The sequence below is a fragment of the Ornithorhynchus anatinus genome, chromosome 6 (genome assembly GCF_004115215.2).
Source record: "Ornithorhynchus anatinus isolate Pmale09 chromosome 6, mOrnAna1.pri.v4, whole genome shotgun sequence".
NCBI classification, from domain to species: Eukaryota; Metazoa; Chordata; class Mammalia; order Monotremata; family Ornithorhynchidae; genus Ornithorhynchus; species Ornithorhynchus anatinus.
Window position 1 is genome coordinate 43,985,759 of NC_041733.1, and position 15,605 is coordinate 44,001,363.

Here is a 15,605-nt window from a genome sequence, read left to right on the forward strand (position 1 = left end):
CTCCGGCCTCGGAGCTCCGACGGGGGACGGGGACGGGGACGGGGGTCCCCGCGGCCGGGGGCAGGGGCGCGGCTCCGATGCCCGGGAGGGGGCCGGGGCCGGGGTCCGGCCCCGCCGGCGGGCAGGTGGTTCCGCTATGTCCCAGTTGTCGTCCAGCTTCCTGCTGCTGCCCATCCCCGAGAGCCCGGGCTCCGACTCGCCCGCCAACAAGATCGTGAAGATCGTCGTCCTCGGAGGCAGCAGCGTGGGCAAGACGGGTGAGCCCCCCCCCACCCCCCCCCCTCCTCCTCTTCCCCTCCTCGCCCCCCGTCCCCGTCCCCTTTCCCCCTCGGCCTTCCCTGGCCCTCTTGCCCCTTCCTCCTTTCCTCCCCTTCTCTCCCCGTCTCCTTCCTCCTCTCTTCTTCGCTGCCCCCTTCCATCTTCCCTCTCCTCTCCCCTTTCCCCATTCCTCCTTTCCTCCTGTTTTTCCCCCTTCCCTCTCCGCTTCCCCCTCCCCTTTCGCCTTCCTTCTATCCTCTCCCTTTCCCCCTCTTTCCTCTTTCCTTCCTCTTTTCCCTCTTCCCGCTCATCCTTCCCCTCCCTCTTTCCCCATCCTCCTTTCCTCCTCTTTCTCCCCTTCCCTCTCTTCTTCCCACTCCCCCTTTCTCCTTCCTCCTTTCCTCTCCCTTTCCCCCCTTGGTCTTTCCTCCCCCTTTTCCCTTCCCTCTCCCTTCCACTCCCCTTTCTCCGTCCTTTTTCCTTCTCTTTTCCCCCTTTCGCTTTCCTTCTTTCCTCCTCTTTTCCCCTTCCCTCTCCTCTTCCCCTTCCCCTTTCTCCTTCTTCCTTTCCTCCCCCTTTCTCCTTCCCCCTTTCCTCCCCTTTTCCCCTTCCCTCTCCCCTTCCTCCTTCCTCTTTCCTTCCCTTTTCCCCCTTTAGCTTTCCTCCTCTTTTCCCCTTCCCTCTCTTCTTCCCACTCCCCCTTTCTCCTTCCTCCTTTCCTCCTCTTTTCCCCTTCCCGCTCTGCTTCCCTTCCCCTTTTCCCTGTCTTCTTTCCTTCCCTTTCCCCCTTTCCTTTTCCTCCTTTTCCCCTTCCCTTTCCTATTCCCCCTCCCTCTTTCTCCTTCCTCCTTTCCTCCCCCCTTCCCCCCTACCTCTTCTCTCTTCTCTTTACCCCACCTCTCCCCTTTTCCTATCCCTCTCCCCAAATCCCAGTGAAGCTACCGTTCACCTCTCTGAGGCTGGGTCTATTTCTGGAAGGGGAGCTGGGGATGGGGGGCTTGGGGGGAGGAGGGGTGCATGGTGGGTTGTCGACCCCCCCCCCCCCCCGCCCCAAGGAAGGGAGAGTAGGGGCCCGGATCCAGCCTGTTGGCAGGGGAAGCTGGAGGCCGCGAGACCTTCCTGGAGAAGACGGTGCCCATCTCGAAGGCCCGTGTCCGGCTCCGATGCCCACATCGTACAAACGGATTCGAAGTGCGGGCCGCAGGTGGGGAGATGGGCACCGTGGAGGAAGTCGGGCGGCGGAACGAGGGGCCGCTGGCTCCAGGCCCAGTTGGAAGAAGGGGAGCCCGGAGAACCCCCTGGGCCCAGGAGCACCTGGGAGGCCTCGTCAGGGGCAGGCCAGGGTCGTCCTGGCGGAGTCTGCCTCTGGGGCACCCTGGCCCGGCGTGCCAGTCGCCCCAAACCCCTTGATCTTGGAGGCCCCCCAAAGGCAGAGCTGTGGGGAACCTATGGAAGGGGGTTGGAGGCCTCCGCTGCAGCTCGGACCCAAGAGTGGAAGGCTCCTCCCCTCCCTGGCTCCCCCCTTCTCCCAGCCCTTCCTGGGGTCCCTCTCCTCAAAAAAACTCGAGGCCCACCTCCCGCCAGGGTCCTGACCCCGGAAAGTCACCCCTTTGCCTTGTCTTGCAGCCCTGGTGGTACGCTTTCTCACCAAGCGGTTTATCGGGGACTACGAAGCCAACACGGGTGAGTGCGGCCCCCGCCCCGCACCCTGCAGGCTGACTTTCCCTCTGGGGGGAGAAGCTTCCCCCTCCCCTCTCGTGCTCCTGTTATTTATTTCCTTTCACTCCCACCCTGCCTCCCACCGGATGAGGGGAGGGGGATGAGGGTGGGGGGTGGGATGGAAAGGTCGCCTCTCGGGTGTGCCGGGGGGAGGGAAGAGAGGGGGAGTGAAAGGTTGCCTGTGCCGGAGGCTGAAGTTTGCAGAACAGCCGGCGGACACGGACAAGGCCAGTGGCTTTCTCAACATCCAAGACCGCTGCCCCTTTTTACGGTATCCTTTAAGAGCTCACTACGTGCCCGGCATCGTTCTAAGCGCTGGGGTAGATGCAAACTAATCAGGTTGGATACAGTCCCTGTCCCACACGGGACTCACAGTCTCAATCCCCATTTTACATAGGAGCTAACGGAGGCACCGAGAAGTGAAGTGACTTGCCCAAAGTCACACAGCAGACGAGTGGCAGAGGCAAGACTTGAACGCAGGTCCTCGTGACTCCCGGGCCTGTACTCTACCCGTTAGGCCACGCAGCTCCTCAGCCGCAGCCTGGCCCCGGGGCCAGCAGTCGGAGATCCAGGGCGGGAATTTCAATCGTACTTTTCGAGCACGTGCTGTGCGCAGAGCACTGTACCAAATGCTTGGGAGAGTACAATACAACAGAGTTGCTAGACGTCCGAGGACAAGGGTGACGCAGAAAGGATTGGGAAAAGAGGAAATGAGGGCTTAGGGGTTTAGCCCTCTCCTTTGGGATCCAGAACAAATGATGGACCGTCCACATCCGGCCCCCCTCCCCTCTGGGTCATCCAAGCCTTTCCAGGACAACAGCCCCAACTCGAGAAACAGCGTGGCCTAGTCAGAGAGCCCGGATTCTAATCCTGGCTCCGCCGCTTGCCTGCTGTGAGACGTGGGTGAAGTCGCTTAACGTCTCCGGGCCTCGATATGCTCATCTGTAAAACAGCAGTTAACTATCGCTGCTCAGTCTCTCGAGGAATGGGAGCTCCTCGTTTTGGGTGGATTGTGAATATAATGTCTCTACCCTAGAGCTAACACGTAGGAAGTGCTTAAAAAATACCATCGTCTGTATTATCCTTAGCGGATGGAAACCCTGGGCCCGTGCTGCCGCTGGCTTGCTGTGTGTCCACGCTTCAGTCACTCACCTCTCTGGGCCTCAGCCGCTCTGTCCGTCAAATGGGGAAAAGCCCACCCAGGCCTCCTTGCGTCCCAGCGTGAAGTTAGCTGAGATGTCGGCCGGGGAAAGGGCTCTGGGCTCCCAGGAGGAGAGGCACCTACTAAAGCGGTGTAAACAGAGCTCCCTCTCCAGACCTAATCCGGCTCGGCCTCGAGCACTTAGCGTAGAAGGCTTATGGGTTCAAACAAACACTTCAGCTTTCTTGGAAGCACTTACTCTCCCCAGACTGGGAGGGCTGGTGAGAGTCTCTCCCTCTCCCTTCCGGACCCCAGACTGGCCGTTGCTCTCATTTGCTTTTCCCTTCCCTTTCCTCATCTCCCTCTCTGGTCTGTCCGCCCCCGCCCCGTCTCTATGAGATGCAGGTGAAACCACCCCGCCCCCGTTCCAGGAAACTCCCAGCTCTTACGGCTCCAAGAGTTGGAAGAGAAAAACATGCTCGAGACGGGTAAAGGAGAATCATTCCTTTGTGTGGCTCCTCCCTGCCTCGAATTCAAAACCCTTTCGCCCTTATCATTGTCCTTTACCTTCACCTGTTCCTCCCCCACAAAAGATTATTGTTCCCGTTTTTCAGATGAATCCACTGAGGCCCAGATGTGTCCAAAGCTACACAGTGCAAGAGCGGCACAGGCAGGCCTAGGACCCAAGTCTTCGCTGAGAAGCAGCGTGGCTTAAGGGATAGAGCACGGGCCTGGGAATCGGTGCGTGACCTTGAGCAAGTCACTTCACTTCTCCGGGTCTCAGTTTCCTCATCCGTAAAATGGGGATTAGGACTGTGGGCCCCACGTGGGACAAGGATTGCGTCCAACCCAAGTACCTCGTATCAGCCCTTAGTACAGCGCTTGACACATAGTAAGCGCTTAACACCACATTTGTTATTATTATTATTATAATTATTGTTCACGCTCCAGCCTCGATGACAAGCAGATGTTTCTGCTAATCAGTCAGTCATACAGTAGTATTTACTGAGTCCTTATTCTGTGCAGAGCACTGTATTAAATGCTCAGGAGAGTACAGTAGAATCAATAGACAAGATCCCTGCCCTCAAGTAGTCTGCGATCAAATGGGGGAGGCAGAAACTAAAATAAATTACAGAGATGAGGAATAAGGAAAAAGAGATAAGGAGAGCAGTCCAAGCTTAAGTAACGGGGCACGTAAGGTTTGTTCATAAGGGCGCCGCCGCCTGTCTGCTGTGTGACCTTGGGCGAGTCACTTCACTTTTCTGGGCCTCATCTGAAAAATGGGGATGAAGACTGTGAGCCCCATATGGGACATGGACTGTGTCCAACCTGATTAGCTTATGTAATAATGACAGTAATTACAGTATCTGTCTACCGCCGCGTTTAGTAGAGTGCCTGGCACACAATAAGTGCTTAACAAGTACTATTTTTTTTTAAAAAAAAAAAAGGCTGGAGGAGGTGATCGGTACTAAAGTGGTACGGTGACTCAGGAGTGCTGAAATGGCAACTGGTGTGGGGGGGGGGGGGCGGAAATTGGAAATTAATCCGGGAAGGCCTCCTGGAGGAGATGAGGCTTTGAAGATGTGGGGAGCCTTGGAGAAAGAGAGCCAGGCAGAGGGGAGAGCTTGAGGAAGAGGTCGGAATTGAGAATAAGACCCAGCGAGTGATCTAGGGAAAGAGCCCAGTTCTGAGAGTCAGAGGTCCTGGGTTCTAATCCCGGCTCAGCCACTTTGCTGTGTGACCTTGGGTAAGTCACTTCACTTCCCTGTGCCTCGGATTCCTCAAAAGTAAAATGGGGATCTGATACTAGTTCTGCCTTCTCCTTAGACTGTGAGCCCCATGTGGAACAGAGATCACGTCCTGCTTGATTATCGGAATCTATCCCAGCCTTTAGTATAGTGCTTGGCACATAGTAAGTGCTTACCGAATACCATAAGAATGATTAGTTAGTACATTTGTTCGAGCGGGACTGTAGAGGGAAAAGTGGGTGGCTAAGTAGGAGACAAAGAGATGATGAAGTATGTTAAAGTGTCTCCAGAAACAGAGTGACTTCGTGGAAAGAGCACGGGCCTGGGAGTCAGACGTCGTGGATTCTAATTCCGAATCCGCCACTTGTCCGCTGTGTGACTTTGGACCACTCCTCTGTGCCTCAGTTACCTCATCTGGAAAGTGGGGATTAAGAAGAAAGTGGGGATTAAGACTGTGAGCCCCAACGTGGGACAACCTGATTTGCTTGTATCTACACCAGCGCTTAGAACAGTGCTTGGCACGTAGTAAGCATTTAACAAATACCATCAGTATTATTATTATAACTAGAGGTCAGGAATTCCTGCTTGATGCATGAAAGGATGGGGAACTCAGGGAGGTAAAAGACGTGTGAGTCCCGTGTGCAACATGGACTGTATCTAACCTGATTACCTTGCACCATCGTCATCATCAATGGTATTTATTCTGCGCTTACTGTGTGCGGAGCACTGTTCTAAAGGCTTGGGGGAGTACAGTACGAAGCAGCCGGCGCACACGGGCCCTGCCCTCAAAGAGCTGACATTCCAGCACATGCACATTCCTGTGCATATACATACATGCGTGCATGTATCCAAGCATATGCACATACATATGTGCACACAGATGTGCATGTGAACTGAGAAGCGGCAAGGCGCAGTGGATAGAGTTCGGGTCTGGGAGTCAGAAGGTCATGGATTCCAATCCCGGCTCCGCCCCTTGTCTGCTGTGCGACCTAGAGTAAGTCATTTCACTTCTCGGTGCCTCAGTTACCTCATCCGTAAAATGGGGATTGAGGCTGGAAGCCCTACGTGGGACAGGGACTGCGTTCAACTCCATTGGCTTACACCCACCCCAGCGCTTAGTACAGTGCCCGGCACATAGTAGGCACTTGACAAATACCGTAATTATTACTATTAAGTACAGACACATCCTAGACGCCCACTTGTTCTACCCAGGCCCCGGGGGTCAGAGGGCCGATGAGGGCCCTCACTCCGGACCATTTTCAGGAACTCCCGCTCTCTGTCACTCCTTGGCGGGATGTGGCAGGAATATGGGGTTTCTGGGCTGAATAGGGGGGTGATGCCAAGTCTGGGCTTGGCAGTTCCTACTTCTTTCCAAAGTTCACGGGCATAACACCGCGGTCTTCAGGTGGGGCAGCTTAACCAGTCACAGACTCATGAGAGGCTGTATTGTTGTATTGCACTTTCCCAAACGCTTAGTACAGTACAGTAAGCGCTCAATAAATACGAATGAATGAATAAAGGAGGGACGGGGTCTGGATTTGATCTGACTGAATCCGCCTCAGTGCTTGACGCATGGTAAATGCCTAAAAAATACCACAGTTATTATGAGTATCATATTCATTGATTCGTTCATTCAATTTACTGAGCGCTTACTATGTGCAGAGCACTGTACTAAGCGCTTGGAATGTACAAATCGGTAACAGATAGAGACAGTCCCTGCCCTCCGACGGGCTTACGGTCTAATCGGGGGAGACGGGCAGACAAGAACAATTGTAGTTATTTGGTGCGTCTGTGTGTGTGTGGCAGGGGGACGGCGGGGGGAGGGGGGGGGGAGGGAACGCAAACCCAGCGCTTAGAACAGTGCCCGGCACCTAGTAAGCGCTTAACCAATACCATTTTAAGAAAAAGCAAGCTTACAGCCTAGGGGACCCACCACACCGCTTCACCTAGGGTTACCAGTCCTCGCTCTGCGATTCCGATCGTGCCTTTGGGTTCGCTGTGCCTCCGGGTTCCGAGCCGCCGGGTCAAGGTTGCTATCTTGTCTTCTGCCGAATCTACCTCCTAACTGCTTCTCCTTCCCCAGGTGCGCTGTATTCCCGAAAGTTCACCATAGATGGGGAGCAGATCTCCTTACAGGTCCAGGACACCCCCTTTGTTTCCCTAGAGGTGAGTGGCCAAATCAGGAGCGCTTGCTCTGCGCCTCTGGGGTGCAGAGGGTGGATCGGGGCGGTCCGGGTCCCTGGGAGAGAACGGACATGGTCCACACCCTCTGGGAATCTCCAGACGGGGAATATAGGAAGCCAGACCTGGTCCTTCCCGGTTCTTCCCCAAGAAATCCAAAGGAAGAAAGTGGGATAAACAGTCTTGCCCCTGGGGACCCGCGGGTTTGGTACGGTCCTCGGCAGCAGGGACGTTCTACTAGTACTGTAATCATAATTAATAACAGTTACGGTACTCCTTAAGCACTTATTATAGGCCGAGCACTGTTCTAAGCACTGGGGTAGATACAAGTTAATCAGGTTGAACGCAGTCCCTGTCCCATGTGGGGCTCACAGTCTCAATCCCCATTTTACAGATGAGGGAAGTGAGGCCCAGAGAAGAAAAGTGACTTGCCCAAGTTCACTCAGTAGACGAGCGGAAGAGCCGGGATTAGAACCCAGGTCCTTCTGATTCCCGGGCCCGTGCTCTAGCCATTAAGTCATGTTACTTCTCTTCTGAGCCATGCCGCTTCTGATTTGCTAGGGGAGTCAAAACCGACACTCGGGAAATCCACCCTAATATGGCACGCAGATGATCGATCCTTGTCAGTGACTAATGCATTGGTGCCTGGCAGCAAGTTGAAGAATGGGTGGGATTCACTCTGCAAAGGGAGGAGGAGGAGGAGGAGGAGAAAAAAAGGAGGAGGAGGAGGAAGAGGAGAAGGAGGAGGAGGAGGAGGAGGAGGAGGAGGAGGAGGAGGAGGAGGAGGAGTAAGAAGAGGAGGAAGAGGAGGAAGAGGAGAAGGAGGAGGAAGAAGAGGAGGAGGAAAAGAAGGAAGAAGAGGAGGAAGAAGAAGAGGAAGAGAATGAGGAGGAAGAGGAGGAGGAGGAGGAGAAGAAGCAGTGTGGCTTAATGGAAAGAGCACGGGCTTGGGAGTCGGAGGTCATGGGTTCTAATCCTGACTCCACCACTTGTCTGTTGTGACCTTGGGCAAGCCACTTCACTTCTCTGTGCCTCAGTTAGTTCATCTGTAAAATGGGGGTTAAGACTGTGAGCCCCACATGGGACAACCTGATTACCTTGTATCTACCCCAGTGCTTAGAACAGTGCTTGGCGCAGAGTAAGCACTTAACAAATGCCATTATTAGTATTATTACTTCGCTTCCCTGTGCCTCAGTTTCCTCATCTGGAAAACGGGGATTAAGACTGTGAGCCCTATCTGGGACACTGACTGTGTTCAACCAGATTAGCTTGTACCTACCCCAGCGCTTAGAACAGTGCCTGGAACGTAGTAAGCGCTTAACATATACCATTAAAACCCCCCCAGAAAACAAAGGAAGAGGAGGAGGAAGAAAAGGAAGAAGTGTTGGGCTGTGAATTAGAGGATCAGAATAGTAGAACAGAGGTGAGAGGTCACGCCGTGTGAAACTGTGACCCCAGAGCTATCTGGGGTGGGCGGCATGTCCATCTGCCTTCCTCCGTCTACCGGGACCCGCAGCTCGAGAAGTGAGTGCAGAATCAGCAGTAATATTAATTATGGGATTTGTTAGGCGCTTACTATGTGCCAAGCACTGTTCTGAGCACAACAGAGGGAGTAAGTCATCGGCTCGAGGAGGAGCTGGGAGGGGGACGGGGAGAAAGTGTCCCCCATTTCCAAGGGGCGGCGCCTGCTGTCCAGAGAGGTTCAGGACCTGCCTAGGGAATCCCAGCCCCCCCCGAGATCTCCCCAAGTCCACAGTGCCTGGGGCTGGCGGCACACCTGGCTCTCAACTCTCAGGCGAACCCACACAGCAGAACCATCGATCGTCTCCTCTCGTCCGTATCCTCTCTTTGGCTTCCTTTCTCACGGCCAGCGTGTCCCCCGATGGCTCCTTGCTTTTCTCTTCTGCCTACTTTCTCAGCTCCAGTGGTCCAGGGTTTAGGGTCACCTCTTAACCACTCTCACTTCCCCCCCGATGGCGGGGGGGATTGGCAAAACTATCCCCCCTCCGATCCCACCCTGTTCCCAAGCCGGACTTCTCTCCAAGCCTCCAATGTGGGACCCCGCACAGCAGTTTCCAGGAGGGGAGATGCCCTGGGGGAGAGGGTTGGGGGGAGGGGAGGGATGGGAATGTGTTTATCTTTCTTCTAGCTCCAGACTTTTCCCGAGAATGAATCACTGCTGCTCAGGCCAGCTCCCACAGAGGACCAGGGCTGCTGGGGGTTGGCGGGGGGAGGGAGAGAAGGAAGCCCCAGTTTCTCAGGCCCCTAGAGCCGCCGCAAACGTTAATGTTTGAAAGGAAACAGAAGTAACGGGGGGGAGGGAGGCGTAGAGCCGGCAGGGTACGCCGAGCCACTGGGTCCACCAGAGCAAATCCCTCGCGAGGCCCTCCAGCAGGGAAAGAGAAAGAGGAGCTCGTGGGGGAAAGAAAACAAAATGAATTTGGCAGGACTCTCCATTTTCTCCAGAGAGGATTCCGCCTGGGATTGGGGAGGGATCGCTCCAGCTCGCGCGCAGCCGTTCCTAGTATCAGAGCTGGGAGCATCCCATTAAGAAACGCATCCGGGAGGAGATTTCCCGGACGGAAATGCCTAAGCCCCTGTTCCCACTTTGGCCAGGGTGGACCGGCGAGAAGAGATGGGTCCGAACTGTCCTCCTCTGATTGTCTATTATCCACAAGTTCAGTGCTTGGCAATAACAGACACCACTATTGTTATTATTCAATGATCCAGTTTTTTTAGTGGATAATACCCATTTTCAGCTGGCCCATCCCCCGTCCAGGTCCTCCATGGCACTCACCTCTTTATCAATTAATCGTTCAATCAATCAGTGCTGCTTATTGAGCGCTTACTGTGTGCAGAGCACTGTACCGAGGGCTTAGGAGAGGGCAGTACAACAGAGTTGGCAGACACGTTCCCCGCCCACAGCGAGCTTACAGTCTAGAGCTGGGGGACGGACAAAAATGTAAACGAACATGGGATTTATATTTTCAGTAATCGGAGGCTCCTGCCACTGAGTTCCGTGACCTGGAAGCCACGCTCATGTTCGCACGAGCTGGGAAGGGAACAATAGGGCAAAGTTCACTGTGGGCAGGAAATGGGGCGGTTATATTGCTATATTGTACTCTCCCACAGTGGTCTGCACACAGTAAGCGCTCAATAAATACGACTGACCCAACGACTGCCTGGCGTTACGCTGAGCTTGCTCCCAAGTAGCCTGGGGCATTTTGCTTTAGCACAAACCGAAGGGGTGGTTAAGCAGAATTTCAATAACTGGAGAGGCACGTGCCCTCTGCTGAAAGGCTGGTGGTGGTTTAACCAGGCTGGTGAGGAAAGAAGGGAGACTTGGGACACCTCTTTGAATCACTAACCGACCCCTGGGGCGGGGTGGGAGGGGCCAGCAGGAGGGACCCCCAGATCAATCAATCACTCACTCAGTGGCATTTATTGTGTGCAGAACATTGCACTAAGCATTTGGGAGAGTACCATGCAATAGAGTTGGCAGGGATGGCAAACACTTGGCTCCTTTAATGCCAACCTACTCCCTGTACCTTGAGCTCATCTATCTCACTGATGACCTCTTGCCCGCGATCTGCCCTCCCTTGTCATAGTTGACAGATGTTTATTCTCCTCACTTTCAAAGCCTTACTGAAGGCCCATCTCCTCCAAGAGGCCTTCCCTGACTAAGCCCTCATTTCCTCTTCTCCCACTCCCTTTTTTCATGGTATTTGTTCAGCGCTTACTATATCCCAGGCATTTTACTAAGAGCTGGGATAGATAAAGGACACCGTCTCAACGCACATGGGGTTCACAGTCTTAATCTCTTTATAATAGACAAGGGGACTGAGGCACAGAGCAGTGAAATGACTGACTCGAGGTCACGCAGCAGATGCGGTAGAACCGGAATTAGAACCCAGGTCCTTCTGACTCCCAGGCCCATCCTCTACCAACTAGGCCACACTGCTTCGTGGATAATAATCTGGGTGGTGAAAATCTCTTGTTAGAATTTCAGGAGCCTTCTCCCAGGAGGCTTTCACTCTGGTTTTCAAGCTTTCAAAATCTTCCAACCATGGGCATCCTTTATTTTTTTCCCCAAGGAGCTGGAATTTGATTGATCGATTGACATGACCCTCGGCGTTCTTTTTCTGGGATTTGGACTCTTACCCTGTCTTTTTTGTCCATCTCTGTCTCTGTCTCTCTCTTTCTCTCTGTCTTCGTCCATCTCTGTCACTAAGAACAACATCAGACCACGAACAAGGCCAGTACAAGGTCAAACCAATCAATTGTTCATCCACCCAGCCACCCAACAGCGACCCCGGGTAATTTTGTGCACAGACTACTGGTTGAAGAGTAAAATAAGTGCAAGGGTGAGAAGGAACTAACACAGGGCAAAGAATGGATAGATAGATAATCTATTCGACGGGTTGGTGGGATGACAAGACTGAGAGTAGGGATGAATTGGGATTTGTCCCTTAGAAGAGATGCCTTTCCAGAAGAGTGTTGGAGGAGTGGAAGGAAGTGGTAGGGCGGATTTGAAAAGGGAGGGAGTCCCAGGCAGGGGGAAGGATGGGAGTGAAGGGTCAGAGAGCAATTTGACGATCTCCTTTGGAGGAGTGGGAAGGGCTAGCTGGGGTGTAGCAGAAGATAATGGATAGATAAGAATTGGGAAGACTTGGAAGTCAATGGTTGGGAGCTTCTGCTTGACACCGAGGGTAGAGGTAAACACTGGAAATTCCTGAGGAATGGACAGGCAGGTGCAGAATGACATTTTAGAACGATGATCTGCGGCAGGGGAACGTATATGTTCTGAAGGCGGGGGAGGCTGGAGGCAGGGAGACCCATGAGGACGCTGAGGCAGAGAACTAGCTGGGTGGTAAACAGATCTTGGACCAGCCTAGGTGCCCTAAAAGTGAAGAAGGGAGGGGGGGAATGCTGGGGAGAGAAAACACTTCAAGGAGTCAAGAGGATCCTAACGCTGTGAGCTTCTGAGAGAGGGAGGAGGGAGTGTGGTCGATAATGATGAGAAAGTGAGGAGGAGGACAGAGACGAGGAGGAGGAAGAGAGGAGGACGAGAAAGAGAGTGAGCCCGTCACTGGGCAGGGACTGTCTCTATCTGTTGCCGAATTGCACATTCCAAGTGCTTAGTCCAGTGCTCTGCACGTAGTAAGTGCTCAATAAATACTACTGCATGAATGAAAGAGAACGTTATGAGTAGGGGTGGAGTCTGAGAGCAGATGGTGAGAAAAGATTATGAGCTGTTGTACTTTCCCAAATGCTTAGTACAGTGCTCTATACACAGTAAGTGCTCAATAAATACGACTGAATGAACGACTGAAGACTGGGAAGATTGCAGGAAGGAAGACAGGGCAGTTCACTGGGCCACCAAGTGCCACTGAGGCAGGGAACTAGGGTTCTAGTCCCGGCTCAGCCTCCAGCCTGCCGTGTGACCGTGGGGAACTCACTGAACCTCTCTGTACCTCCATTTCATCGTCTATAAACCGGAGATTCACTTCCTGTTCTCCCTCCCCCTTGGGGAGTGAGCTCCAGGCGGGACAGGGACTGGATCTGACTTGATCACCTCGTGTTCAGCCCAGTGCTTCGCACGGGGTTTGGTGCCTAGTAAGTGCTTAGTAAATCCCACAGTTATTATTATTAGAACATCGACCTGAGGGGTGAGAGAGCATTACGGAGGGAGATGCAGCTTGAGGAGGAGTTTGCTCTGGTGAGGTTGGCCACAGGGTCCTCGAGCGGGATGAGGGGCGGGGGTTTGGAGCAGGATGCCCCATTTCAGGGTTCGGCCTAGTAGGGAAGTCTCCCCTCAAGGTCAACCTCGACCCTAAGAGCCTCCTCTCCCACCTCTCACAGGACAACAGCGAAGGCATCTCCTGCCAGGAGCAGATCAACCGCTCCATCTACTGGGCCGACGGCTTCGTCTTCGTCTATTCCATCACCGACTACGAGAGCTACCGCGTCATCCGACCCCTTCACCAGCACATCCGCAAGATACACCCCAACGCCAACATGCCCCTGCTGCTGGTGGCCAACAAGGGCGACCTGTTGCGGGCCCGGCAGGTGCCGGCCGGGGAGGGGCTGCGGCTGGCCGGGGAGCTGGGCGGCAGCTACGCCGAGGTGTCGGCCCGGGAGGGTTCCGACGGGGTCCACGCCGCCTTCCGGCAGCTGTGCCAGGAGGTGGGCCGGCTGGCGGGCGGCTGCCCGGGGGAGAAGCGGCGGGGGCTGCATCTGGCCCGCCCCAAGTCGCCCAACATGCAGGACCTGAAGCGACGTCTGAAGCAGGCCCTGTCCTCCCGGGCCAGGGCCCCCACGGCCCTGTGACCCCGGGCGCCATCCGATTTCTGCCGACGGATGCGCGGAGGCCCCGCTTCCGAGACTCCGGGTGGAGCCCGCCCACCCATTCCCATCAGATTCCCTCCCGGGACTATGTTGGACCAGTCTCCGGGCATGCCAGCCACCCGCGGCTCCCTGGGAAGTCGGCGTCTGGTAGAGGGGACCCGAGGATGGACGGCCAATCCCAACCCAAACCTGTCGGTGCCCCCTCCTCCTCCATGGAGAGCCGTGGATCCTCAGCTCTGTGCGTACCCGCCCGGGACTACTGTGCCCGGGGCCTTAATGAACCCCGCCATTCGACCGTGGATGCCCGTTGAGCTCCACAGCTGGTACCCCACCCCTCCACCGGCTAGGGCGGGGACAAAGCTGAGCACTTGCGGGCAACAGGGACCGGACGGCATTTGCACGGGGCAGCAATAAAACTCAGCACGTGGCGGGCAAGGAACAGGGCTGAGCCTTCGTGAGAGGGAAGGAATCAGGCCTGACGTGTGGGAACAGGACAAGACTGAGCTCGTGCGGGAACGAGGACGAGGTTGAACACGTGCAGGGACAGGGACAAGACTGAGCGTGTTCAGGGGCAAGGGCAGGGCACCGGGGCAAAACTAAGCCCATGCCGGAACAAGGACAAGACTAAGCGTGTGCAGGGACAGGGCCGAGACAGAGCACGGGTAGTGACAGGAACGTGACCAAGCAGGTGCGGAGGCAGCTACCTTCTTGACCAGACAACGGCGCTGGTCACGTGTTCCCACGACACACTCGGTGACCAGGTCCGGAGAGAACCGCTTCTCCGGCCCTGGCTTTGAGCCCATCGTTGTGGAAGGTCAAACTCCCAGGCAGCTCTCTAACAGAGAGGGAGTGAGGCATGACTTCCTGCTCCGGTATCCAGGGCACTGAGGCCCGGACTGAGAGACCTGTGAGTCTCTTTGTTTCCCTCCCGGACCTTTTCGGCCTTCCCGCTGGGTCGTCTGGTTAATCTCCTCCATGCCGTGAGGGCCCGTCTCCTTTTCTTCCTGTAAGATCCAGACCCCGAAAGCCGGGGCCTGTGGGCTGCAGGCCTGTTCACGTCTGGGTTACCTCAAGCTTCTCCTCCGGGCCTCCTTGTTAGCAGCCGGGAGTCTGTCCTGATCATCCAAACCCACGGGTCTCTCCACCGTCACCTGATCTGGCAGCTTTCCGGACTACTCCCGGCCACCGAGGGCCTTGCTGGAATTTAACTGTCTTTTAACGTCTCCCACGTTCCCGGGCAGTGGGAGCAGGAGGCGGCTCCGAGGTGAATCCCTGGAGGCTCCAAAGGGAAATAAACTATAAGCAGGTGGGCCACCCAACCCCTGGTCTCCCAGCTCCCTCTGAGGCAGCCGACAGCTTCTCTGGAAACTGATTGTTCCCGGCTCAGCGGGTCAGCGGAGGGAGCCTTCTCAGATGGATGATTTTCATCTCAACGGTGTCTCTGAAGGTGGTCCCCAAAGCCACGGGCCCGCCCTATCCCGCAACAAATCCACCCCTCCAGAAATAAAATCCAGTCTCTTCTTCTCCGGGTGTGCGTGTGGGCTTTTCTCTGTGCCACCAGGATTCCACCGAGCTCCCCGGGCCAGTCTCGTTCCCCACTAGGATCAGAGTCGTGGGTTGGAGACACAGAGCCGGGAGATTTGGGGGACCCCATCTCCCTCCTCAGGCTCCCCCTCCCCTGGGCGGGTGTGCCACGGTTTTTTTTTTGAGGATCTAAAGTGGGTGGTCAGCTAGACCCTGCCATTTTGGAACTGTTCTAACTAGATGGAGTCTCTGGGCAGGACTGGTCGGGGCGGGGAGGGACAGAGAGAGGGGAAAATACAGTCTCTGCCTCCTAAGGAGTGTAGTCTGTCAGGACAACACATGTGTATACGCACACGCACCGAGGGGAGGGCAGAAGGAGGGGAAAAGGTCCAGGGGAGCAGGTCTGAGGTGAAGGAAGAGATGGGGGTTGTTGAAGTGTTTCTCCCCCATCTCATCCTCCCTCTTCTCATCTCCGCAGCCCCAGACAGCGGGGATCCCTGGCGGAATCGAGCGGCGGGAGAGCCGTCGACAACTGTGTGACCTTCAATAGGTCTCTTAACTTCTCTGGGCCTCAGTCTCCTCATCTTTAAAAAGAGGATGAAACGCCTTATAGGGATGTTGGGAAGACAGAAGGAATCTTGGGTGGGAAAGCATTTTTAGAAACATGCAAAAAGCTCTGCAGAAAA

The 15,605-nt window shown here is 55.1% G+C and overlaps 1 protein-coding gene across 1 annotated transcript; it reads left to right on the plus strand.

Annotated features, from left to right (window-relative positions):
• The first annotated feature begins 61 nt into the window (after positions 1–61).
• Positions 62–14,919, plus strand: LOC100682184 (ras-like protein family member 11A-like). The gene is made up of 5 exons (XM_029067509.2): positions 62–257; positions 1,885–1,941; positions 6,950–7,032; positions 11,280–11,363; positions 12,910–14,919. Exons 1-5 carry the CDS (start codon positions 137–139, stop codon positions 13,375–13,377), a joined length of 813 nt encoding a protein of 270 aa, XP_028923342.1. The 5' UTR covers positions 62–136; the 3' UTR covers positions 13,378–14,919.
• The last annotated feature ends 686 nt before the right edge of the window (positions 14,920–15,605 follow it).

Coding starts and splice junctions, on each gene's coding strand:
- LOC100682184 (XM_029067509.2), top strand. CDS start 137: ATGTCCCAGTTGTCGTCCAGCTTCCTGCTGCTGCCCATCCCCGAGAGC. Junction 258..1,884: donor CAGCAGCGTGGGCAAGACGG/GTGAGCCCCCCC, acceptor CTTGTCTTGCAG/CCCTGGTGGTACGCTTTCTC. Junction 11,364..12,909: donor CCACCCAACAGCGACCCCGG/GTAATTTTGTGC, acceptor CACCTCTCACAG/GACAACAGCGAAGGCATCTC.